The 25,991-nt window shown below is 35.4% G+C and overlaps 1 protein-coding gene across 2 annotated transcripts in view; it reads left to right on the top strand.

Annotated features, from left to right (window-relative positions):
• Window positions 1-23,169, top strand: part of SEMA3A (semaphorin 3A) — a 549,604-nt gene extending 526,435 nt beyond the window's left edge. For both annotated transcript variants that reach the window (XM_027539841.1, XM_027539840.1), the window contains exons 18-19: window positions 16,046-16,188; window positions 17,561-23,169. In XM_027539841.1, the coding sequence (XP_027395642.1) occupies window positions 16,046-16,188; window positions 17,561-18,016 (599 nt within the window). In that variant the 3' untranslated portion in view covers window positions 18,017-23,169. The remainder of the gene's footprint in view (window positions 1-16,045; window positions 16,189-17,560) is intronic.
• The last annotated feature ends 2,822 nt before the right edge of the window (window positions 23,170-25,991 follow it).

Below are 25,991 nucleotides of genomic sequence, written 5' to 3'. Positions count from 1 at the left end.
CTCTACAGCAGTAAAAACATTCCTTTTTTGAAGGCCTCTTTATTCCTTGTCTGCTTCTCTTACTAATTGACCAAACATAAAAAATATACACCACAGATTACAGTGAATTTCAAATGTTTGGAAACTTAAGTCAGACATTCCCATATGGTCAGATTGGGTCTTATGGTTAGGAATCAGTGAATTATCTTAGAATAGGTGATGTCAATCTTTGAAAGTAAAATGGGCAGAAATCCAGAGCTCAGCCCTGTTAAATCATGTATGTTGTCTTGCTAATGTCACATCTCACATTGAGTAAAATATATGTGGTCATGTGGAAACATATAAAGATATGATATATCTTTTCAAGAAAACTGCTAAGTGACCTGAAGCCAAATTATACACTTCAGGACGATTAGTTCCAGCTGTAATGGTAAACATATTCTGTAACACTCTATATTTTACATATCCTGGAGATTTTCATAGAGAGACTATATAAAACAGCTCAGAATTAAGGTGGAAGAAATTTCACTCTTGATGAAACCTTTGGCACTCAGTGCTCTGTTTCCTCTCTTGTAAAGAAGCACTAACAATGAGCTGGCCTGGATGAAAGAATAATCCAGCTCCACTTCCCTTTGGTCTAGCACACTCTTCCCCCATCAGCGGTGACCTTTCGCCTAGGGAAATTTCAGTACAAAACCCTAAATATAGCTGTGCTGGCAGATCTTCTTGTCTTCCCACTCGCACCTCATACACAATGCTAACGAGAAACCTCCAATATGTTCCCTCCCTAAAATAACTATTGTGCACAAAATTGGAGTTTGATTTTGTATTCAAGAACATGAGTGGTTGAGTCAATTTACTTTTAAGGTACCTCTCATTCTTCCTTCTTTATTAAACAAGCTATACTATGATCTACATGTCCAGAAAGGGAAAAGTTATACCAGCAGTAACAATTTTAAAAATTAACATCATCTTAAATTTTTGAATCTTCGAAATACTTTATGTTCTAACTTCTATATAATGCCATCATTGAATTAGTTCTCTTGCCTGTTCTACGTACATGCATTTCCATTCCAATAACCCACAGTAGAATGTTCTTTGAGTCCAATCTTCTTCATTATTTCTACAGCTACTTCATATCAATTTACGTCTTAGTTGGATTCAAAATGGTTCTAAATTTTCATAAAATATCTTTGGCAGTGTCATCTTTATGGTCTGTAAAGCTGTAAATTTAGTATTTTATAGCACTGCTAATCTGGTCTATGCTTTAGCTTCTTTTAAACATATAGAAAATCCAACTATGAATCTGAACATTTGGCCCAAAAAGAAACCTTAAGATTTGATAAATGAGCTGATGTCAGTCCTAAAAAAAATCCCTAACCTTGGTAAATTATCAAATTGTATCAAGCCTAAGATGTCACAGACTATAGAAGGCACCGTTCTGTTATGTACTGCTCAGAAAAACTGCCCCAAATGAACAATAATATAGGGTCCCAGCATCAAACCAGAACTTTTCAGTGTGGGCACAAAGGACAAATAAATTCCAAACCAGAAAATAGCAAAGAAACGTCCCTGTTTTACTCCTTGAGTCACAAAGTTGATCCTCCTGAAGGTTTACTTTCTGAATTCACAGCATCAAGGTGGACCAAAGCTTCAGACAGAACTTTGAGGAGGTATCAGCTTAGCAGGGACTCATGTGTCTGGCAGAGGTTAAGAACAAATTCTTTCCGAAAGAAAGCAACTTCAACTCAGAGAGCAATCGTAAAACATTCTGATGTCAAGACGTTAAAATATAAAGAAGTATGCATCCTAGAATAAAATTATTATAGTGTCACCTTCTACAACTTTGTAAACCCTTTTTGAAACTTTTCACTGGAAAAAACCATTAACACAGCCATCTTCTGATATTACGTTAGGCAAATAATCCAACTATTCATAGTATATGTATGCAAGGCCTACACACACAACCTGAATAAGAAGAGATTTGAAATATTTTGTGCTATCAATATTATTAAAGTCTTTAAATATGTCATCAGGTCACCCAATTGTTTCAGTTCAGTTAAGTCATGTCCAACTGTTTGCGACCCCATGAACTGCAGCACGCCAGGCCTCCCTGTCCATCACCAACTCCTGGAGTTTACTCAAAGTCATGGTCATTGAGTCGGTGAGGCCATCCAACCATCTCTTCCTCTGTCATACCCTTCTCCTCCCACCTTCAATCTTTCCCAGCATCAGAGTCTTTTCAAATGAGTCAGCTCTTTGCATCAGGTGGCAAAAGTATTGGAGTTTCACTTTCAACCTCAGTCCTTCCAATGAACACTCAGGACTGATCTCCTTCAGAATGGACTGGTTGAATCTCTTTGCAGTCCAAGGGACTCTCAAGAGTCTTCTCCAACACCACAGTGCAAAAGCATCAATTCTTCGGCACTCAGCCTTCTTCACAGTCCAACTCTCACATCCATGCATGAATACTAGAAAAACCATAGCTTTGACTAGATGGACCTTTGTTGGCAAAGTAATGTCTCTGCTTTTTAATATGCTATCTAGGTTGGTCATAACTTTCCTCCCAAGGAGTAAGTGTCTTTTAATTTTATGGCTGCAGTCACCATCTGCAGTGATTTTGGAGCCCAAAAAAATAGTCTGACACTGTTTCCACTGTTTCCCCATCTATTTGTCATGAAGTGATGGAACCAGATGCCATGATCTTAGTTTTCTGAATGTTGAGCTTTAAGCCAACTTTTTCACTCTCCTCTTTCACTTTCATCAAGAGGTTCTTCAGTTCTTCTTCACTTTCTGCCATAAGAGTGGTGTCATCTGCATATCTGAGGTTATTGATAGTTCTCCCAGCAGTCTTGATTCCAGCTTGTGCTTCATCCAGCCCAGTGTTTCTTGTGATGTACTCTGCATATAAGTTAAATAAACAAGGTGACAATATACAGCCTGACGTACTCCTTTTCCTATTTGGAACCAGTCTGTTGTTCCATGTCCAGTTCTAACTGTTGCTTCCTGATCTGTATACAGATTTCTCAAGAGGCAGGTCAGGTGGTCTGGTATTCCCATCTCTCTCAGAATTTTCCACAGTTTATTGTAATCCACACAGTCAAAGGCTTTGGCATAGTCAATAAAGCAGAAATAGATGTTTTTCTGGAACTTTCTCACTTTTTCAATGATCCAGTGGATATTGGCAATTTGATCTCTGGTTCTTCTTCCCTTTCTAAATCCAGCTTGAACATCTGGAAGTTCACGGTTCACATGGTGTTGAAGCCTCCAAGTTGAGTACTACTTTACTAGTGATTGTTTGCTGCTTCTGCTGCTGCTGCTAAGTCGCTTCAGTCGTGTCTGACTCTGTGCGACCCGATAGATGGCAGCCCACCAGGCTCCCCCATCCCTGGGATTCTCCAGGCAAGAACACTGGAGTGGGTTGCCATTTCCTTCTCCAATGCATGAAAGGGAAAAGTGAAAGTGAATTCGCTCAGTTGTGTCCGACTCTTCATGACCCCATGGTCTGCAGTGATTGTTTACACACCTATAATTTAAATTTGTTGTTGTTGTTCAGTCTCTCAGTCATGACCGAATGAACTGTGGCAAGCCAGGCTTCCCTATCCTTCACCATCTTCTGGAGTTTGCTCAGACTCAAGTCCATTGAGTTAATGATGCCACCCAACCATCTCATCCTTGTCCCCCTGTGCTCAGTCTTTCCCAGCATCAGGGTCTTTTCCAATGAGTTGGCATTTCACATCAGGTGGCCAAAGTTTTGAAGCTTCAGCATCAGTCCTTTCAATGAATATTCAGGGTTGATTTCCCATAGGATTGACTGGTTTGATCTCTTTGCTGTCCAAGGAACTCTCAAGAGCTTCTCCAGCAACACAGTTCAAAAGCATCAATTCCTCGGCCTTCTTTATGGTCCAACTCTCACATCCATACATGACTACTGGAAAAACGATAACTTTGACTAGACAGACCTTTTCTGGAAATGTGACATCTCTGCTTCTTAATACACTGTCTAGGTTTGTCATAGCTTTCTTCCAAGGAGCAAGCATCTTTTAATTCATGGCTGCAGTCACTGTCAGTGATTTGGGGCCCAAGAAATAGTCTGTCACTTTACATTGTTTCCCCATCTATTTGCCATGAACTGATGGAACTGTATGCCATGATCTTAGTTTTTTGAATGTTGAATTTTAAGCCATCTTTTTCAGTCTCCTCTTTCACCCTCATCAAGAGGCTCTGTAGTTCCTCTTCACTTTCTCCCATTAGGGTTGTATCATCTGCATATCTGAGGTTATTGATATTTCTACCAGCAAAATTGAATTTAGCTTGTGCTTCATCCAGTCTGGCATTTAGCATCATGTATTCTGCATATTAGTTAATTAATTAGGGTGACAGTATATACAACCTTGTCATACTCCTTTCCAAATTTTGAGCCAGTCTGTTGTTCCATGTCTGGTTCTAACTGTTGCTTCTTGAACTGCAAACATGTTTCTTAGGAGGCAGGTATGGTGGCCTGGTATTCCCATCTCTTGAAGAATTTTCCACAGTTTGTTGTGATCCACAGTCAAAAGCTTTAGCCTAGTCAATGAGGTAGAAGTAGATGTTTTGCTATAATTCCCTTGCTTTATCTCTGATCCAGCAGATGTTAGCAGTTTGATCTCTGGCTCCTCTGCCCTTAATAAATCTAGCTGTACATCTGGAAATTCTTGGTTCATGAACTGTTGAAGCCTCACTTTAAGGATTTTGAGCGTTACCTTGCTAGCATGTGAATTGAGAGCAATTGTGCTGTAGTTTGGACATTCTTTGCCATTGCCCTTCTTTGGGATTGGAACGAAAAAGGACATTTTCCAGTCCTGTGGCCACTGCTGAATTTTCCATATTTGTTGGCATATTGAGTGCAGCACTTTAACAGCATTGTCCTTTAAGATTTGAAATAGCTCAGCTGGAATTCCATCACCTCCAATAGCTTTTTTTATAGTAATGCTTCCTAAGGCCCACTTGACTTCACCTTCCAGGATGTCTGGCTGTAGGTCAGTGATCACATCATTGTGGTTATCCAGATCATTAAGACATTTTTCTGTACAGCTCTCTATATTCTTGCCACCTCTTCTTAATATCTTCTGCTTCTGTTAGATCCATACTGCTTCTGTACTTTATTGTGCCCATTTTTGCATGAAATATTCCCTTGGTATCTCTAATTTTCTAGAGGAGAGCTCTAGTCTTTCCATTCTATTGTTTTCCTCTATTTTTTTGCATTGTTCACTTAAGAAGGCTTTCTTATCTCACCTTGCTACTCTTTGGAACTCTGCATTTAGATTGTAAACAAAAAGTTGTTAAACACGCAGTATTTTTTAAATTCCAAATGTTATAAGCAAAAAATATTAATTAAAATACAAAGTAGTATTCTAATGATTATTTGTGGAAGGTTTCTGTTTCAGCCTTTTCATACTGTTCTGTTCATGCCAAGAAAATGCACTGGTCATAACAAACACCCTCTTCCAACAACACAATAGAAGACTCTATACATGGACATCACCAGATTGTCACACCGAAATCAGATTGATTATATTCTTTGCAGTCAAAGATGGAGAAGCTCTATACAGTCAGCAAAAACAAGACCAGGAGCTGACTGTGGCTCAGACCATGAACTCCTTATTGCCAAATTCAGACTTAAATTGAAGAAAGTAGGGAAAACCACTAGGCCATTCAGGTATGACCTAAATCAAATCCCTTATGATTATACAGTGGAAGTGAGAAATAGATTTAAGGGCCTAGATCTGATAGATAGAGTGCCTGATGAACTATGGAATGAGGTTTGTGACATTGTACAGGAGACAGGGATCAAGACCATTCCCATAGAAAAGAAATGCAAAAAAGCAAAATGGCTGTCTGGGGAGGCCTTACAAATATCTGTGAAAAGAAGAGAAGTGAAAAGCAAAGGAGAAAAGGAAAGATATAAACATCTGAATGCAGAGTTCCAAAGAATAGCAAGAAGAGATAAGAAAGCCTTCTTCAGCGATCAATGCAAAGAATAGAGGAAAGCAACAGAATGGGAAAGACTAGGGATATCTTCAAGAAAATCAGAGATACCAAAGGAACATTTCATGCAAAGATGAGCTCGATAAAGGATAGAAATGGTATGGACCTAACAGAAGCAGAAGATATTAAGAAGAGATGGCAAGAATACACAGAAGAACTGTACAAAAAAGATCTTCACGACCCAGATAATCACGATGGTGTGATCACTGACCTAGCGCCAGACATCCTGGAATGTGAAGTCAAGTGGGCCTTAGAAAGCATCACTACAAACAAATCTAGTGGAGGTGATGGAATTCCAGTTAAGCTATTCCAAATCCTGTAAGATGATGCTGTGAAAGTGCTGCGCTCAATATGCCAACAAATTAGGAAAACTCAGCAGTGGCCACAGGACTGGAAAAGGTCAGTTTTCATTCCAATCCCAAAGAAAGGCAATGCCAAAGAATGCTCAAACTACCACACAATTGCGCTCATCTCACACGCTAGTAAAGTAATGCTCAAAATTCTCCAAGCCAGGCTTCAGCAATATGTGAACCATGAACTTCCTGATGTTCAAGCTGTTTAGAAAAGGCAGAGGAACCAGAGATCAAATTGCCAACATCCGCTGGATTATAGAAAAAGCAAGAGAATTCCAGAAAAATATCTATTTCTGCTTTATTGACTATGCCAAAGCCTTTGACTGTGTGGATCACAATAAACTGTGGAAAATTCTGAAAGAGATGGGAATACCAGACCACCTGATCTGCCTCTTGAGAAATTTGTATGCAGGTCAGGAAGCAACAGTTAGAACTGGACATGGAACAACATATTGGTTCCAAACAGGAAAAGGAGTTCGTCAAGGATGTATATTGTCACCCTGTTTATTTAACTTCTATGCAGAGTACATCATGAGAAACGCTGGACTGGAAAAAACACAAGCTGGAATCAAGATTGCCGGGAGAAATATCATTAACCTCAGATATGCAGATGACACCACCCTTATGGCAGAAAGTGAAGAGGAACTCAAAAGCCTCTTGATGAAAGTGAAAATGGAGTTTTTCTTTCTGGCTTACTTCACTCTGTATAATAGGTTCCAGTTTCATCCTTCTCATTAGAACTGATTCAAATGTATTCTTTTTAATGGCTGAGTAATACTCCATTGTGTATATGTACCACTGCTTTCTTATCCATTCATCTGCTGATGGACATCTAGGTTGCTTCCATGTCCTGGCTATTATAAAAAGTGCTGCGATGAACACTGGGGTACACGTGTCTCTTTCCCTTCTGGTTTCCTCAGTGTGTATGCCCAGCAGTGGGATTGCTGGATCATAAGGCAGTTCTATTTCCAGCTTTTTAAGGAATCTCCACACTGTTCTCCATAGTGGCTGCACTAGTTTGCATTCCCACCAACAGTGTAAGAGAGTTCCCTTTTCTCCACACCCTCTCCAGCATTTATTGCTTGTAGACTTTTGGATAGCAGCCATTCTGACTGGCGTGAAATGGTACCTCATAGTGGTTTTGATTTGCATTTCTCTGATAATGAGTGATGTTGAGCATCTTTTCATGTGTTTGTTAGCCATCTGTATGTCTTCTTTGGAGAAATGTCTATTTAGTTCTTTGGCCCATTTTTTGATTGGGTCATTTATTTTTCTGGAGTTGAGCTGTAGGAGTTGCTTGTATATGGAATTTAGAAAGATGGTAACAATAACCCTGTGTACGTGACAGCAAAAGAGACACCGATGTATAGATCAGTCTTATGGACTCTGTGGGAGAGGGAGAGGGTGGGGAGATTTGGGAGAATGGCATTGAAACATGTATAATATCATGTATGAAACGAGTCGCCAGTCCAGGTTCGATGCACGGTACTGGATGCTTGGGGCTGGTGCACTGGGACGACCCAGATGGAGGGTAGGGGAGGGAGGAGGGAGGAGGGTTCAGGATGGGGAACGCGGGTATACCTGTGGCGGATTCATTTCGATATTTGGCAAAACTAATACAATATTGTAAAGTTTAAAAATAAAATAAAATTAATTAAAAAAAAAAAAAAGAAAGTGAAAATGGAGAGTGAAAAAATTGGCTTAAAGCTCAACATTCAGAAAATGAAGATCACGGCATCCGGTCCCACCACTTCATGGGAAATAGATGGGGAAACAGTGGAAACAGTGTCAGACTTTATTTTGGGGGCTCCAAAATCACTGCAGATGGTGACTGCAGCCATGAAATTAAAAGACGTTTACTCCTTGGAAGGAAAGTTATGACCAACCGAGATAGCATATTCAAAAGCAGAGACATTACTTTGCCAACAAAGGTTCGTCTAGTCAAGGCTATGGTTTTTCCTGTGGTCATGTATGGATGTGAGAGTTGGACTGTGAAGAAAGTTGAGTGCCGAAGAACTGATGCTTTTGAACTGTGGTGTTGGAGAAGACTCTTGAGAGTCCCTTGGACTGCAAGGAGATCCAACCAGTTCATTCTGAAGGAGATCAGCCCTGGGATTTCTTTGGAAGGAATGATGCTAAAGCTGAAACTCCAGTAGTGGCCACCTCATGTGAATAGTTGATTCATTGGAAAAGACCCTGATGCTGGGAGGGACTGGGGGCAGGAGGAGAAGGGGATGACAGAGGATGAGATGGCTGGATGGCATCACTGACTCGATGGATGTGAGTCTTAGTGAACTCCGGGAGTTGGTGATGGACAGGGAGGCCTGGCGTGCTGCGATACATGGGGTCGCAAAGAGTTGGACATGACTGAGTGACTGATCTGATCTGCTTCAGCAGATGGATTTTTCATCATCTTCTATCATATCTCTTTGAAAACTGTAAATTAATTTAAAATTCAGGTCTCTGGATTTCTAAATATATAAATTCCTGTCATAATTTTATGGCATATAAATTACATGTGCTTTCTTGGTAAAGAATTTACTATATAATCATGAAAAATAAAACATATCAGAAATTCGATATAGACTAAATATTCCAGTAGATAGCTTCATATTGGTGATGCTTTATAAATAATTGAGTTTCAGCCCCCTCCTTACACTAAGAAGCATTGAATCCTCTGATGTCACAAGATTATTAAGCACATTATTAAAATGACTTCATAGTTAACTTCAGAGCATTTCAATTTCACTTTTATATTTTAAAGTAATAAATATCTTAAAAATGAGACACTGGCAACTCTTTAATACAATAATTTTCCATGAATAATAAAACTAAAATACCCTAGTCATGTCTCTGTTTATCTATCTACCTATCGATACACTCACAAGAGCATTCAAACACAAATCCACAGGTATCTGTGAAATTAAAAGAAAACTGTAAAAGTTGAACTGTAAAGTTTTAAGTGTTGTATTCTGGTAGATAATTATTTTCCAGCATCAGCGACAGATAGTAATTAGGGCATAAAACAATTTACCGTTTAAATTTATTTTAGCATTTGATAAATTAGAAGTTTAAATTTTCTCTAGGGTTCCATTAATTAAATCTTTTTTGTACTTAAGAAATACATATATTAAGTGCATGAACCTTTATATATATGCACACACTTCGAGGTGCATGTTTGCATGCTACAAACATTTACTAAGAAACTAGTTTCTCATCATACAAGATTAGAGTGGAGTGGAGAAACATTATACTAAGCGTTATCTTTATAAACAAATGAATAGTACCCTTGTTACATAGCTTGTATATACTATAAATTTGTGTTAAGAGCACTGCAGTATATGAAATTATTGAATCAGTTGTTAACCATCTTAATATTGTTAGGTCCAAAATATACACAAATGTTAAGGATGAATACATTTTTGTCTTTTATTTTAAAATATTTAATGCCTTTCCAAGAGTTACTGATTCATCCATGAAATGCCTTTTCTGCTACTGCTACTTTAGAAAATATTATTCATCTGCTTGGAGTCGAATTAATAGTCTTTTCTGTTGATAAAGTGCTGGTTGTATTTTCTGGAGAAAATAATCTAGAATCCAGTAAGAAAAATCTAAGTAATGTTGTTTTTACATAAGAAGTGCATAGCTGTGTCACCGGGAATTGGGGGACAACATTTCCTTTTCTGCTTGCTTGACCTTTACATTGAATATGTTGAGTTGCTCACTTGCGCCTGACTCTTGGCAACCCCGTGGACTGCAGGCCATCAGGTTCCTCTGTCAGTGGGTTTTCTCCAGGCAGGAATACTAAAGTGGGTTGCCATGCCCTCCTCTAGGGGATCTTCCCAAACCAGAGATTGAACCCAGGTCTCCTGCATTTCAGGTGAATTCTTTACCATCTGAGCCACCAGGAAAGCCCCTACATTGAATAATATTGTGGAGAGATTGACAGTGTAAAATATTAAAATTATAATGTAATGAATACAAGTAGAATTATATTTCTCTTTGCATAGTTTGGCAACTAACTGAATTTGCTAAATATTTTAAATAGCTTGCAACCAATTTCCCTCTGGCAAATTATTTTATTTTTATACTCCTTATTTATGAAATTCAACTTTTTAATAACCTAAAAGGGAGAACATAAAAAAATGACAGCAGAGAGCATATATAGTTCACTACCTAACCTATATCTGTCTTTTATACATGAAATCAAATTTCCTAAGATTCTTATATTATTAGCATTTCAATCATGGGAGACATGTATGGGGTTAAAATGGAAAGTGAAATAAATGGAAAGCTGAAATGTGATGCCTTCTGTTTCTGCAATATTGGAAGACAATCAAATACTAAATAAGGCCTTTAGCAACATCATGTTTCTGGACAAATGATGGATATCACGACTTTTTGTTGTTACAACAGGAAGCAATTTATTTAACTTCTTTCTTTCCTCCCATTCTTTTTGGTTTATTAGCCTCATTTCATTTCCATAAATTATCCAGCTAAAAGAGGAAATGATTAATTGAAGATTGCTTCCTTAAAAACATTATTTCTTGTCATTAACAGCTGCAGCATATTGTAATATGTGCTATTTAAACACACCAATGCATCTAAAATAAATTTAATGTTTGTTGCTTCAACCCACAAGAATTTTTGTGCCAATTTAACAACTACACCCTTCTTATCTACTGCTAATATTCATGACAAAAGTTTGTATTCAAAACAGTTGCTCAGTGTGAAAAGTTTTCTTTTTAATGGATTAAAATGAGATTGCTTTCTTTCTGGAAAGATTACTCATTGGCATGGACATCCTTTAGAGATAGAGGTGACCCTAGAGATGTGAGGATTTATGCATATAATTTGTGAAATCTCTGTTAATATCCCATATTTTGATTTTTGATTTTGGAATACACTTGACTAATCATCATCTTCTCCTACCATATCTCAAATCAACTCATGTAACATTATAAAACTTAACAAATTTAGAAGACTTGAAATGTTTTCAGTTCAATCATTTGTTCTGTCATGTTGAGGGTATACACCCTATGCCATTTTAATTGATTGAACTCTTAATGATCTATGTAATTATGATAACTCTGTGTCTTGAGGATGTCAAAGTTACATGAGATTTCAGCTTTTAAATGCAGAGTAAATCATTACCTCGTTTTCCCTTTTAGCAAACATCATTTAAAGGTTTATGACACCCTTGTGCCAGAATTGTGGAAAACAAAAAAATGGAAGGATATAACTAGACTGATAAATAATTGTAGCAATTAAGACTACATGTGATCTAAAAGTACATGTAAAAAGAGGATTTTTGAAAGCATAAATGAGGAAATACCTTCTTTAATGGGGATGAGAGAGCAGGATTGATGTTGGGAAGGAGTTCTTAATTTGTCTTATTATAGATTCTCAATAAAGTATTTTGAGTTCTGGCATCTAAAATATTGAACAGTTAGTTCAATTTTAGAAGTCAAGAATCAAAATGTTGTTCCTGTTTGTAATTACTCTTGGAGAGAAGGAGAGGGAAAGAGAGACAGCAATAAGGGTAAAGGGAAGAAAGGAGGGAAAAATGAGAGAGAGAAAATCGTATAGTTATTAGACCCCTGATGTTTCCTGTGTTGTACAAAATTTACTCAAGTAGTTGCGGTAGAAGGGTCAGAAAAGGGAGTGGCTATTTACTGAGTGCCTTCCAGTAGTCTATTTGGTGTAAGTTCAGCTACAAGGATATATTGAACAACATGGGGAACATAGCCAATGTTTGGTAATAATCGTTAATGGAGTGTGACTTGTAACATTATATAAAAAATAAGTTAAAACTTAAAAAAACATATTTATTGAGTATCTATTTGTAAGGTGTCAGGTGTGGCGAATTTAACAGAAAAGAATGTTTATGGGTTGTGACATGTAAATACCCAAATATAAGAACTTATCTGAGGCCACTTTAAATGAAAGTTGTGATCCACAATTAAAAGTTGCAGGTGACAGAAACATTCTGTTGCAGAGGAATTAAAAGAAACAAATGTATTCAGTGGAAATTTTGTCTGTTTAGTGTTTGGCGATTGGCAACAGAACTTCAAAAAACCGAGAATAGGAGGTACTACTGTCATCTACAGACTCAGTAGCGCCTTTGAATATGACTGTGACTGATAGTTAATATGACAGGACTTTTAGCTTTACTGCTTACTAACTAGATTTTCTTTTGCTTTTAATTTTGACAGAGGAGAAAAAGAAAGAGCCAACTTAGAGGGAAATGAAACCTTAAGGTATTGGCAAGAGTAGTTATTAAAGGCCTCAAGCCAATGAACCGGTTTCACCAGTTGTGGTTCTTAGCTTATTCAGGTGGGAAAGTGCCTGAAGGTCATTATATTTTTTGAAGAAACCCATGGTCTATTCCTATATTAAACCATAAATCACTTGGTATAAATCCTTGGCTAAATCAAATAACATATTAGATTCTACTATGGACAAATAACAGACTTCCCTTGTGGCTCAGATGGTAAGGAATCTGCCTGCCATAAGGGAGACCCGGGTTTGATCCCTGAGTCAGGAAATTCCCCTGGAGAACGGAATCGCAATCCACTCCAGTCCTCTTGCCTAGAGACTTCCACCGACAAAGGAGCCTGGAGGGCTGTAGTTCATGGGGTTGCAGAGTCGGACAGGACTGAGTGACTACACTTTCACTTTCTTTTCGTAGACAAGTAACAGGTGAATTTTTTTTTTTTAATCAGGAAACTTTTAAGAGAATTCTTTTCTTTACTGTACATTGGGAAATATTTGCTGTCACCAGAAGAGATTTTGGAGAGAACATAAAGACTAAGTAGGTTTTCTAGGACTAAGTAAAGTTAACAGAACATGGGGTTCCCCGGTGGTTCAGTGGGTAAAGCGTCTGCCTACAATGTGGGAGACCTGGGTTCGATCCCTGGGTCAGGAAGATGCCCTGGTAGAAGGAAATGGCAACCCACTCCAGTACTCTTGCCTGGAAAATCTCATGGACTGAGAAGCCTGGTAAGCTACAATCCATGGGGTCGCAAAGAGTTGGACACGACTGAGCGACTTCACTTCACTTCATGGATCAGTAAGAATGATTAAATTAATTCAGAAGACAAACTGACTTTTTGATAATGTGCCTAATAGATGTTTCACTTATATTAAGCTCTATTATTTCTTATTGCACAAGTTACATTGATTTTCTTAGCTGAATGTCCACTAATGTACTGAAGGATTTAAACAGATTTCTATGTTTGAGGGCAATAATTTATTTATACCTTAGATTTCTATAGTTATCTACATTAATTTAGACAGATTAGATGAGAGACAAGTCAAGTATTATAAATTTCTTCAAGAAAAAGACCTAGTAAGCATGGCTGGTAAGAGAGAAGATACTGGTGGATCACCATGTTGTTTGTTTTTAAATCCAACTTATTTTTTTTTCTGTTTTATCATGCTCTTGTATATCTTATGATTCATTAATGTTTAGAGATTGAATGAAAAGTGTCTTCCTAAAAGTAAAAGGATTTCTTTTTTTAATTAAAAAAAAATCTTTTTGATTTTTTTTTTTTTTAGTTTCACTGGAGTAAGAACACTAAACATGAGATCAAATGAGATACACAAATTTAAAGTGTACAATACAGTATTGTTCAGTATAGGCATACTGTTATACAGCAGATCTCATTTATTTGGCATAACATTTTATACCCGTTGTCTAGCAATTCCTCATTTCCTTTTCCCCCAATCCCTGGCAACCATCATTCTACTATCTGCTTCTAGAATATTTTACTACTTTACATACCTCATCTAAATGACATCATGCAGTTTATGTTTTTCTGTGACTGACATTTTTTTAGCATGTTCTCATGTTTCATTCATGTTGTTGCATGTTGCAGATATCTACCTTTCTTATAATATTATAAGTAATTTATAAATAAGCATAGTATAAGGAAAATAATTTAAATATCAAAAAAATTTAAACTGTACAACAGTTAGCAGGAAAAAATGCATTCTGGGTAAACTCTCATGACCTCTGTGACAAAGCATTCTAATTATTCATGGTAGCTCCTGAATCACAGATCATCCACCTCATGTTGAACAAGAGATTCAATTTATCTCTATCCAAAGAAGTAGGTGTCTTGCAAACTAGCACAGCAACATGTATCATGTTTTTTCAATAAAAATATACTAATAATTTCAGGGAGAAAAAAACAACACTGCCATAGTCAAAGTATACATTGATAGATACACTTATCTCCAACATGAAATGAAATGTGACTTGAAATCAGTTAAACATTATTTCTTTACATTTCAGTTATTTCATGTTTTTTTTTTTAATTATTATTTCCAGGGACTTGATCTTTTAAATAAGAAGGGACAGATACTTCCCAATATTAGAAGAGTTTTGTTTCATACCTGAAACAATAAAGGAAAGGACACTGGGATAGACATCCCTGGAGACAGCAAATGCAGACAGAAGGTTGACCATAGGCAGGGTGAGAACAGGAGATGATGGCCATAGGCTGTGTACAGGGATTGGCGGAAGCAGGATTTTTGAAAGCTTTAAACTTAGAGCAGATCACACTGTCTACGACAGACAAAAGTACTCAGATAGTTATAATGAGAGTAAAACTGTCAAAGTAATGCAAAAAAGGGTCAAACATTTTTTAAATTAAAAATCTAGCTGAGTTTGAAAGAATAAGCAAAAATTGTTCATGTCTACACTGTCAGCCCTCTGTGCATGTGAAAATATATTTATTATTTTCTAAATGAATTTAATAAGTTCCAGATTGTACAGGATGTCATAATGGAAATAGGATTATACAAGATAATAAGGAGTTTTTTTTCTCTAAATGAGTTTTACCTAGACTCCCTGTGTCGTAGTTTTGATCTTAACTGTGTTTCATTTACCACATTGAAGGAGGTTACATAAAGGGTAAAATAATAGAAACTTAATCAGGAAACAGGCTTTCTTATTGCTGTATTTTATTATATACTCTTGCCATATTCTTTAGCCTAATTCTTGAAAATAATAAAAGATGTGTCATTTTAAAATAAAGACAATTGAAACCACATTGCATTATACTTGTGCATCTTTCTTCTGAGCCATCCCAAACATTTCACATCAATTGATCTTCAGAACAAACTTGTGGATTATTTAAGGGTTATTGGTAGGGAATATAAACTTCCTGAACTCATAACTTCTGTAAAATACTAGACAAATATTATTGGTTGGTGAATTTAATTTTAAAGATGAAAAACAAAGAGGCAATATTAAGTTCTCAAAGAAAAACTTGTGTTTTCAAAAACACAATCGAATTACTTTTTCTGCTGGAAAATAGTGCAATATAAACTGGCACAATTAGACCAGTTTTACAATGAAAAGAATTTCTTGGAAAGTATTATCATGGCATATAAAGATGTATAGTTACACTGCATGTATGACTAATTTTGTTAATGTAATGCTATTTTCTGGTAGACAAATCTCTGTATATGCCTTATATAACCCATAACAAAATAACTAGTCTGTTTAGGTAGACACTTGAGTTCTGAAACATTGACATTTCTGCCATCCTCAATAAAATTGGAAAAGATTTCCAACTCGGCAACAAGTCCATCTCCTGAATTTCCAAATAAATACTCTGGAAAGTTGAGTTTACTTCTCTAACATTTTCTCATTTCATTTCCTCATCACCGGCCAGATAATCACCATGGCCACAGCTTTGAAGAAAGAATCATCTATGGAGTAGAAAATAGTAGCACGTTCCTGGAATGCAGTCCGAAATCACAGCGAGCTCTGGTCTATTGGCAGTTCCAGAGGCGAAATGAAGAGCCAAAAGAAGAGGTATAGGAAAGAAACTGGACTCACTCTACCTAACATATGCTGTTAAGTGACCCCAGCGTGGTTGACTTAGGGGGAAGAAGTACTGTGGATATTTATTCTTTTCTTAATCTACCAGTACCTGTTCATTAAAAAAGTATTAACTGAAGATGATTTTATGGCAGGCTTTGTGCTAGGAATTAAAGAAACAAAGTTGAACTGTAAGAATTTTGTCCTAGAAGCTGTTTGTGGCAAGGGTTTGGGGGGCCAGGGCCAGCGGTACATTTTAGAGATTATTTTTTTTTTTTTGGCCTGGAGTTATCTATTATGTTATATTCATTTGTATACAAGAAAAAGAAAAATCCTCCTAACTAATTTTAACTTTTGTTCAATTGATTCTGCTATCCAAACAAGTTTCCCTTTCTTCATTAACTTCTTCCTCAAATGGGAAGAGGCAGTTAAGAGAAAGGAGTAGTAGATTCAGGAGGAAAGATCTTAGGTCCCAGTACTGAACTCTGATGTGAAGTATGCATGTAGTTTCATACAAATATTCCTCCTCAATGAATCCATTAATTCCTCTGTAAAATTAAAAAATTATACACAGAAAATCTCAGTGAATACTCTGACTTTTAAACATTTTTTAAAGCTTTAAATAAGGGTAACCATACAATGTACGTGATTTATGAATGCACATTTTGCAGACAATTTTACAAAATCTGAATGTAGAAGTGAAAGTACCCCATTATCTCTTTTGACAGTTGAAGCAGTCTTTAAACATGTAATCATGTCATATACATGTTAAGGTTGATTTTATATGTTACCAGCTTAGGCTTCCAGAGATCTCTTTTGTAAACTTCATTCAGAGTAAAAGTGCAGTTAGATATATTAAATGACATGTGTTCATGTCGCATCTAAGACAGGAAATTGAATAAATAAGTAAGCATGTAATCCCATAATTTTTCTGCTTTTGCTCAACTACTGAATTTATTTCATTTTTTCAAACCTTATTATAAATTCATTCTAATGCTGCACTGTTTTCTAGTATTATGTTTCTGTATTCCAATTCCAATACTCACTTTCGCCTATATTTATACACTTTATTTCAAAGTTTTAAAATAGAATATATCTTTGTCCTTTCATCCTCTTAATTATTTTAAATTATTATGAGAAATTTTATTAAAACAATAGACAACCAGTATTTTGCAATATGTCTTAAAGACAGGAGAAGTTTATAACTCTTTTTTCTGATGGGAAAATTATATCATTTCTCTTAAACTAGAAATTTTACTGTTAAAATGTACCTCAGTATACAATACAAATTTTTACTGAGACAGAGTTTTGGAGCTTATATTTCTTGTAAATATATATGATTTCACTGCTTATTTTCTTTTGCTAGATCAGAGTGGATGATCATATCATCAGAACAGAACAAGGCCTTCTACTGCGTAGTCTGCAGCGGAAGGATTCAGGCAATTACCTCTGTCATGCAGTGGAACACGGATTCATGCAAACTCTTCTTAAAGTGACCCTAGAAGTCATTGACACAGAGCATTTGGAAGAACTTCTTCATAAAGATGATGATGGAGATGGGTCTAAGACCAAAGAAACGTCCAACAGCATGACGCCTAGCCAGAAGGTCTGGTACAGAGACTTCATGCAGCTCATCAACCATCCCAACCTGAACACAATGGATGAGTTCTGTGAACAAGTTTGGAAAAGGGACCGAAAACAGCGTAGGCAAAGGCCAGGACATACCCAAGGGAACAGTAACAAATGGAAGCACTTACAGGAAAATAAGAAAGGCAGAAACAGGAGGACCCACGAATTTGAGAGGGCACCCAGGAGTGTCTGAGCTGCATTACCTCTAGAAACCTCAAACAAGTAGAAACTTGCCTAGACAATAACTGGAAAAAATGCAATATACATGAACTTTTTCATGGCATTATGTGGATGTTTACAATGGTGGGAAATGCAACTGAGTTCCACCAACTATAAATTAAGTCCATGAGTAATATTACTAACAGGCATTCTTCTGAATACCAACACCTATTAATAGAGGTCAGATGAACACAGATGTTCACACTAGTGACTTAATGTTTCCTATGAGATTTCACTATACAGGTTTCACTTTCTTCTTTGCCTGAGAAATAAAAATGTCATTTGCCATAGTGCCATCTAAAGAATAAAAATGGCATCAGCAAAGCCATTTTCTTGAACTAGAAATTTAAGATAAACTGCATGGATTTACTAAGCTGATGAATATCCCAAAACATTGTTGATTCAAGGATATCTTTTGGCTACCAACACTCATGTTTATGTGTACTGGAGGAGTAAAATGATACTGAATGAAATGGTCTGTGGAAATTAAAAAACAAACAAACAAACATAAACCATTCATCATCCAGAAGAAAAATGGAATACACTGATCTACTACTGATGTCTTTCTTCCAGCTTTGATCTAAAGATGTATTTTATTAAAACTATAATTTAAATGTACCATGACAAATATGCAGAAAAAACTAGCTCTTTTCTAAGTTAGAGTAAGTTTTTGTCTTACAGTTATTGTGGTATATAGTTTTTGTTTTTAAAAAACTCCAGTTGTGTGCTGCTTTTTTAAAACATTTTCAGTTTTGCAAGAATAACCAATATTGTCCTAAAGCATATATACATCATTAACAACTAATTCCTAAAGTCTGGATATAAAGTATGCTTTATTTCTCTGAGGAATTAAGAAAATAACACCTCCCTTTCTTCAAATATTACCTAAATTAATTAGAAACTGCATAAATATTCTTATAAAAACAGAGCATTTATCTGGAAAGAAAAACAAAGATAGAAATCAATTTGCAAATGCATTTTGTTGTACCTAATGAATCAACAAAGAGAAAAAGGATTGTATATTTCATAAAAATAGTAAGCATTGGTTTAATTTAATGTTAATAGAAAATGTCTTAACTCTTCACTTGAATCCCTGTCTGATATTTGAGATATAAAAACTCTCTCTTGACTCCATTAGGATTTTTATCTGTGTCACTTAATATTTTTGAGAAGAGGGAGATCGAGGATATTCAGAACAGCATCCTAAAAGCAAATTTCCCAGCTCTGTTCACATTTTTACCAGCTATTTCTTATCTCACCTTAAGACAATTATCTGTCTAAAGAACTCATGATTCCTTTCAAGTCAGTGGGAGTGACTTTTATACAAACTATTTTCCAGGACACAACCCAGCCTTAAAACATGTAAAGCTCGTTGTCTTCTGCAACAACTTATAAAATAAGATAATTATTAATTAAGGGCTTGTCTGCTTCATTGTCCTAAGATGATTCCTTAAGAATAATTGACTTCAAGATGTAAAAAACCTTCAGCATTGAGATGCAGTTTCTTTTGTGCTGCATTCATCTTTCCAAGAATTCCTCTCTGGGTCCTTCATCATGCACAAAAATGCAAAGGAAACATATTATTGCTAATTAATGAAAGCAGCATTGAAATTCTGACTATAGCTGTATTGGGATTCTAAATAACTCAGAATTAATTTCTCACCTCAGACTATAGTGAATTTTCAAAAAATCCTCTTTATCAGCTGAAATATTTCACAGATGAAAGCTCATGTTTCAACTTTAATGATTACGTTGAATAAATAATTTTTTGATGTTTGTTTCAAATGGGAGCCTAGAAGTACCCTATATTCAATTTTAGGCTCCATTGATTAATACAGTGTTACTCTTAGAAGTACATCCTCAAATGGCAGCTGAATTTTAAATTATTTGAAGAACAGACTCCTATAGAGAAGAAGTGTTTGAGATATAAATCAAAGAACAAAAAGTGCTTCAAAAATAGGTCATTTTAAAATGTTTTCATAGAGTATCTTAACTGTACTGCAATTCAGTATTGCATTTTATTCTAAATTTGCAGCTGAAACACATTTATTGAAAATAGCAAAAGTATCTTATTTCTTATTAGTCCTCAAAAATAAAGGATTTGAAAGGATAGAGATTATGTAACTTTAGGGATGCCATCTAATATCTGAATGCATTTTGTTCAGCACTATGAAATACCCATAGAAAGAAAGTCTAGATTTCAGTTAAACAAAACCAACAAATCCACCAGCATGTCTTAATAAATCATCAGGTCTACATTTTTGAAGAAAATTATAGATGTAACTTACACATAAATAACTTATTCCAGTCTTAATCTTCTGTCAGTGTGAACGGGGCAATTTGCACAAAAAATAATTAATATCCCATTTATTCAGTTTTAATAGACTTTGGCTCATGCTTGTATCATCAGAGTTGAAAGTTTTTTAACAGACTCATGTGACCTTGAACAGATTATGACAACAATCTTAAAATAGGAAAAAGTACGTAACAGAAGAGAAATTATGACCCACTTGAAGTCAAATGTAAAGTGTAAATGCATGTAAATGCACACTTAATGCTACTTTTTATGTATTATTTAGTGAGTTTCAATGGTATGTGTTTAATATTTTTGCTACCTACACATTAGGGAAAAGAGATGTAAATAATTTTGGAAAGAAGAGGAAGGACAGTGTAAAATGCAACTTTTTGTAGGTACCCCATTACAGTGTGTTCAACATCATCCTAAAATGCAAGATTTTCCCACATAGGTGACAAAGTGGCTCATGTGCTATCTAAGGGAAGAAGCTGTGTGCCCATTCAATAAGCATGTTTTTTGCCAGGTAGTAAATATGTTCCATATCTGTATTTATCATTGGATTTCAGATGGGAACTAGAAAACTGGAGAGAAAAATGTAATGAAACTGCTGCTGTAAATTACTCCTGTTAGCATGTATTCAGTTGCTAAATACACATTTCTTCAAAATATTTGAATTCAGATGTCTTTACTATTCCATGTAGCATATAGTGTCAAGGAATGTAAGAGTAGAAAAGGTTGAGAACCAGAGTCAAGTTGCTAGCATATTTATTCATTGTAGTCATCTGTAAGCTGAGCTCTATACTTCTGGTGATAAATGTGAATGCTACACCTTTAAATTAAATATTGTTATTTTATGCCATACTTACAAAGCAAATATGGGGAGGAAATTCTATAGTGTGTCATTATCATAGTCAGTTTCATTCAGGATCTACAAAGATGCCTGAAAATTGTTATTGAAATTGCCTATCCTGAAGGTCATAAGCAAGCATTTTATTAATTTATTAATATGGAGTGATTAGTACAACATTTTGAAATCTTTGTTCTAAGAATTCATTTTTAAACACAACTTTCTTTCACTTTAATGGAAATCTGTTGAGTTTCATGGCTTCAAATTCACACTTAACAAATAGGATTCAACATTAATGTAACAGTGTATAGAGATAAATGAGCCTAATGCCAAAGACATCCATGCTTTGTATTTTAACTTTGTAATAACTATAAAGTCAATGTTAATGTTTGCAAAATACATATGTCCATCAATAAGAAAGCATTTTTCAAAACTCTGCAGAACCTCTAAGTTTTACTTCTAACAGTTTATATACTAATTAATTAAAGAAACATACTTTTTAAAATTAAAATAGTAAGAGGACCTATAGATGAAAGAGAGAATGAACCCATGGAGATGTTGCCTCATATAATATGGTCATTTTCACAGTCAACCTGACCAAAGAAGACAGCTTGGTTTTCATTTCAAACATGCAAGCATACATAGACAGAGGCAGAGGTACCAAATCAAATTAAACCAATAACAATAATAATTTTGAATATAAACAAATCAGGCTTTTAGACATTTTGTTCTTTAGAACCAGATTCCTACCCACTGTATTAAATTCTGCTTGTAAGTCTTACTATGTGCAATGTTCTAGGCACTGGTAGATAATGAGGATACTAACATAAATGAGGTATAGACTCAAGAGCTCACAATGAAATAAAGAAAAAAGATTGTAATATGACTTGGCATCATCTTATCTGGCCAATTTTTCCTGATCCTCCCATCCCTAGATTGTACTAACCATTTTCGCTGCCCTAAATCTGTGCCTTGAATGTAATTTCACTATCACACTTATCACAAAAGTGTAATTGCTTTGTTTACAGCCCAGTCTCCTTTTCTAGACTGTGAGTGAGCTCCTTGAGGGCAAGGTTTGTATTTATTTTATTTCTGTCCTAGCCTGATGACTGGCACAAGAAAGGAGCTCTTTAAATTGTTGCAGGAAAGAACCAGGTTACACTGTGATGAGTGCCAAGAGCAAACTGAAAATAAAAGTGCTATGGGGATGTCCAGGCTGTCCAGTTTTCCCAGCATCACTTGCTGAAGAGGATTTTTTTTCTCCTTTGTATATTCTTGCCTCCTTTGTCAAAGATTACTTGACCATAGGTGTATAGGTTTATTACTGGACTTTCTATTCTGTTCCATTGATATATATATCAGTTGTTGTGCCAATATCATGCTGTTTTGATTACTGTAGCTTTGTAGTATTGTCTGAAGTCTGGGACAGTTATGCCTCCAGCTTTTTTTTTTTTAATCCCCCTCAGGAATGCTTTTGCAGTTCTAGGTCTTTTATGGTTCTATATAAGTCTTAACGATTATTTGTTGTAGTTCTCTAAAATATATCATGGATAATTGATAGGGATTGCATTAAATCTGTAGATTGCTTTGGGTAGTATGCTCATTTTAACAATATGAATTCTTCCAAGAGCATGGGATATCTTTCCACTTGTTTGAATCACCATTTGTTTGTTTCAGTTTCTTTTATGAGTGTTTTTAGAGTTCTCAACATATGGGTCTTTCACCTACTTGGTTTAGGTTTATTCCTAGGTATTTTATTTATTTATTTTTGACCTGAATTTTAAATGAGATTGTTTTACTTTTTCTTTCTGATATTTAATTGTAAGTGTAAAAAAATGCAGCAGATTTCTGTATATTAATCTTGTATCCTACTGCCTTGCTAAATTCATTTATTATTTCTAAGTTTTTGCATAGTCTTTAGGATTTACTATATAGTGTGCCATTCAACTGCATATAATGAAAACTTGAACCTCTTCCTTTCCAATTTGGATGCCTTTTATTTGTTTTTCTAGAACACTCCCTCATAACATATCCAAAAATAAACTCAGAATGTGAAGGCCTAAGTATAAGACATGACACCAAAAAACTGCAGAAGCAGAGAACATAGGCAGAACATTTTGTGACATATATCATAGCAATATATGCTTAGATTAATTCAAAAGAATTAAAAGCAAAAATAAACAAATGGGACCTAATCAAATTTAATATTTTTGCACAGCAAAGAAGACTATCAGCAAAATGAAAAAAAAATTGTATAGGATGGAAGAAAATGTTTGTGAGCAGTATAACTAAGAAGGGAAAATATGAATATAGCTCATACAACTCAATATTTAAAGAACAAAACAACCCAGTCAATAGGCAGAAGTTCTAAATAGACATTACCTGAAAGAAGGATACAGATAGCCAACAGTTACATGAAAAGATGCTCAATATCACTAATTATTAGAGAAATACAAATCAAAACCACAATGAGGTACCACCTCATACTGGTCTGAATGGCTATCATCAAAAAGTCTACAGATAATAAATACTAGAGACCGTGTGGGGGAAAGAGAACCCTCCTACACTGTTGATGCAAATGAAAATTGCTACAGCCACTGTGGAGAACGTATGAAAATTCCTTAAGGAAACTAAAAATAGTATTACCATAGGATGCAGCAATTCAACTCCTTGTCATATATCCAAAAAAGATGAAAACTCTAATTCAAAAAGATCCATGCACCTCAGTGTTCATAACAGCACTATCTGCAATAGCAAGGACATGGAACCAGCCCAAGTGCCTATCAACAGAGGATTGGTTTAAGAAGATACAGCATATATATACATAATGCAATATTACTCAGCCATAAAAAGAGAAAAAATAATACCATTTACAGTAACCGGGATGGACCTAGAGATTATCACACTAAGTAAAGTAAATCAGAGAAAGAGAAATGTTGTATCACTTACATGTGGAATCTCATAATACAAATGAATTTATTTACAAACCAGAAACAGATTCACAGACATAGAAAACAAACTTACGGTTACTAAAGGGTAAAGGGAGAGAGACAGAAAGATAAATTTGGAGTATGGGATTAACAGATACACACTATACAAAAATAGAAAAGCAACAAGGATTTACTGTATAGCACTGAAAACTATGTTAATAATGTACAATGGAAGAGAATCTGAAATATATAAAACTGAATCACTTTACTGTGTATCTGAAAACTAAGACAATATTGTAAATCAACGATACTTCAATTTAAAAAAAATGCTATGAAATCAAAGAGGAATCAAGAATGTGGTGGGAGATATCATAGAAAGCTTTAAAAAAGAAGTGACCCATACACTATGTAATGAAATATGACAGATTTGTCCAAATGAAGTAAAAGAAGGCATTCTGGGAAGACAGAATAAGGAGAAAGAAAGGTATGAAAATACTTTTAAGAACAAGCATCCCAAATGAGAAGAGCATGGACATCATAATGAAAAGTTAAATGTCCCCTATCTTATGAGTCAAAATGGTGCATTTGTTTGGTTTTTACTGTATTTTGATTTATTACACTCTATTTGCAGCCCATATTCTCATCACTGGTACATAACATCATTCATTCTGCTCCTTTATATCCTTTGCACCCTTTGCTCTACCTGTCTTTCCTCTGAATCTTAACATCTTTGATATTTACTCAGCTGGAGTCACAGCACTGGGCAGTATTCCCACGATCACTTTCAAAATAATCTCAATGCCATAATCTCTTTGCTAGTTCAAGTGACCACAGGTCAGCTGGAATTTGGAATTCCACAGAAGAATACCTGAGAGAAGATGGCTTCTTCAGGTTAGCCCCACTCCTCTTGTATTTTACGTACCTTCAGCATTATCTCACCCATCTAGTACTAGGCAGCCATGTCATGGGTTCCAACATTGCCTAGCAAGGTGACCCACAAACAAGACTTCACCAAAGATTAGATCAGAGATCAGATCAGATCAGTCGCTCAGTCGTGTCCGACTCCTTGCGGCCCCATGAACCGCAGCTCGCGGAAGATAGCATTGAAATAAGCAGCATGTTTATTCAGTGGATGCCCTAGACGGAGTCCTTCACAGCTAAACAATAACACAAGTGAAGTTAGCAAGCACAGTTGACAGGCAAAGATTCCTATTTTCTGTTCTTAACTGAAAAACTTTTTTTTTTTTTTAAGTGAGAGCCATATCTTGAGTCTGTCAACTCCATATCACCATTATGTCAAATTTTCTCTCCTATAACAAAAAAATATATATTTTATTTCTCTTAACCTAAACATTATACTTGTATCTGCAGTATTTACTTATACAGTACCTAAGCAAAAGTTTTCATAAATGTGTTCAAATCATTACAGTTTGGGTGATTTTGAAGTTTTAACTTCCATTTTCTCTGTAAACCTCATTGAAGCATTAGATCTCAAGTAAACACATTTAAAAAAAAATCCATGTTATTTGTGTAGCCCAATTCTTAAAGTTTCAATTGTTTGGTTGATAACTAAGTCCAGAGAGGCTTAAACTTTTTCAGCAAAGTTTTGTGTCTGAAAATCAAATAGCTTTTCCACTTTACAATTTATTTACTGCACTTCAGTTTTTAGTGGGTTTGCACCTTTGAATTTCAAAATAAAGAATGAATTTTGTTAGTCCTCAAATATTCTTATTTGAATTAAATTGCTGGTAAATATCAAGAAATTAATACATATCTCCATGTACCATTTAATAAATTCTACTTGAATTTAGATACTGACTAAAAATGATTCATCTATACTGTATTATTGGCATGTACCAATTTCAGAAAAAAATGT

This window comes from Bos indicus x Bos taurus, chromosome 4 (genome assembly GCF_003369695.1).
Source record: "Bos indicus x Bos taurus breed Angus x Brahman F1 hybrid chromosome 4, Bos_hybrid_MaternalHap_v2.0, whole genome shotgun sequence".
In the NCBI taxonomy this organism is placed as follows: Eukaryota; Metazoa; Chordata; class Mammalia; order Artiodactyla; family Bovidae; genus Bos; species Bos indicus x Bos taurus.
Note: the sequence above shows the minus strand (reverse complement) of the source record. Positions and strands in the feature narration are given on the sequence as shown.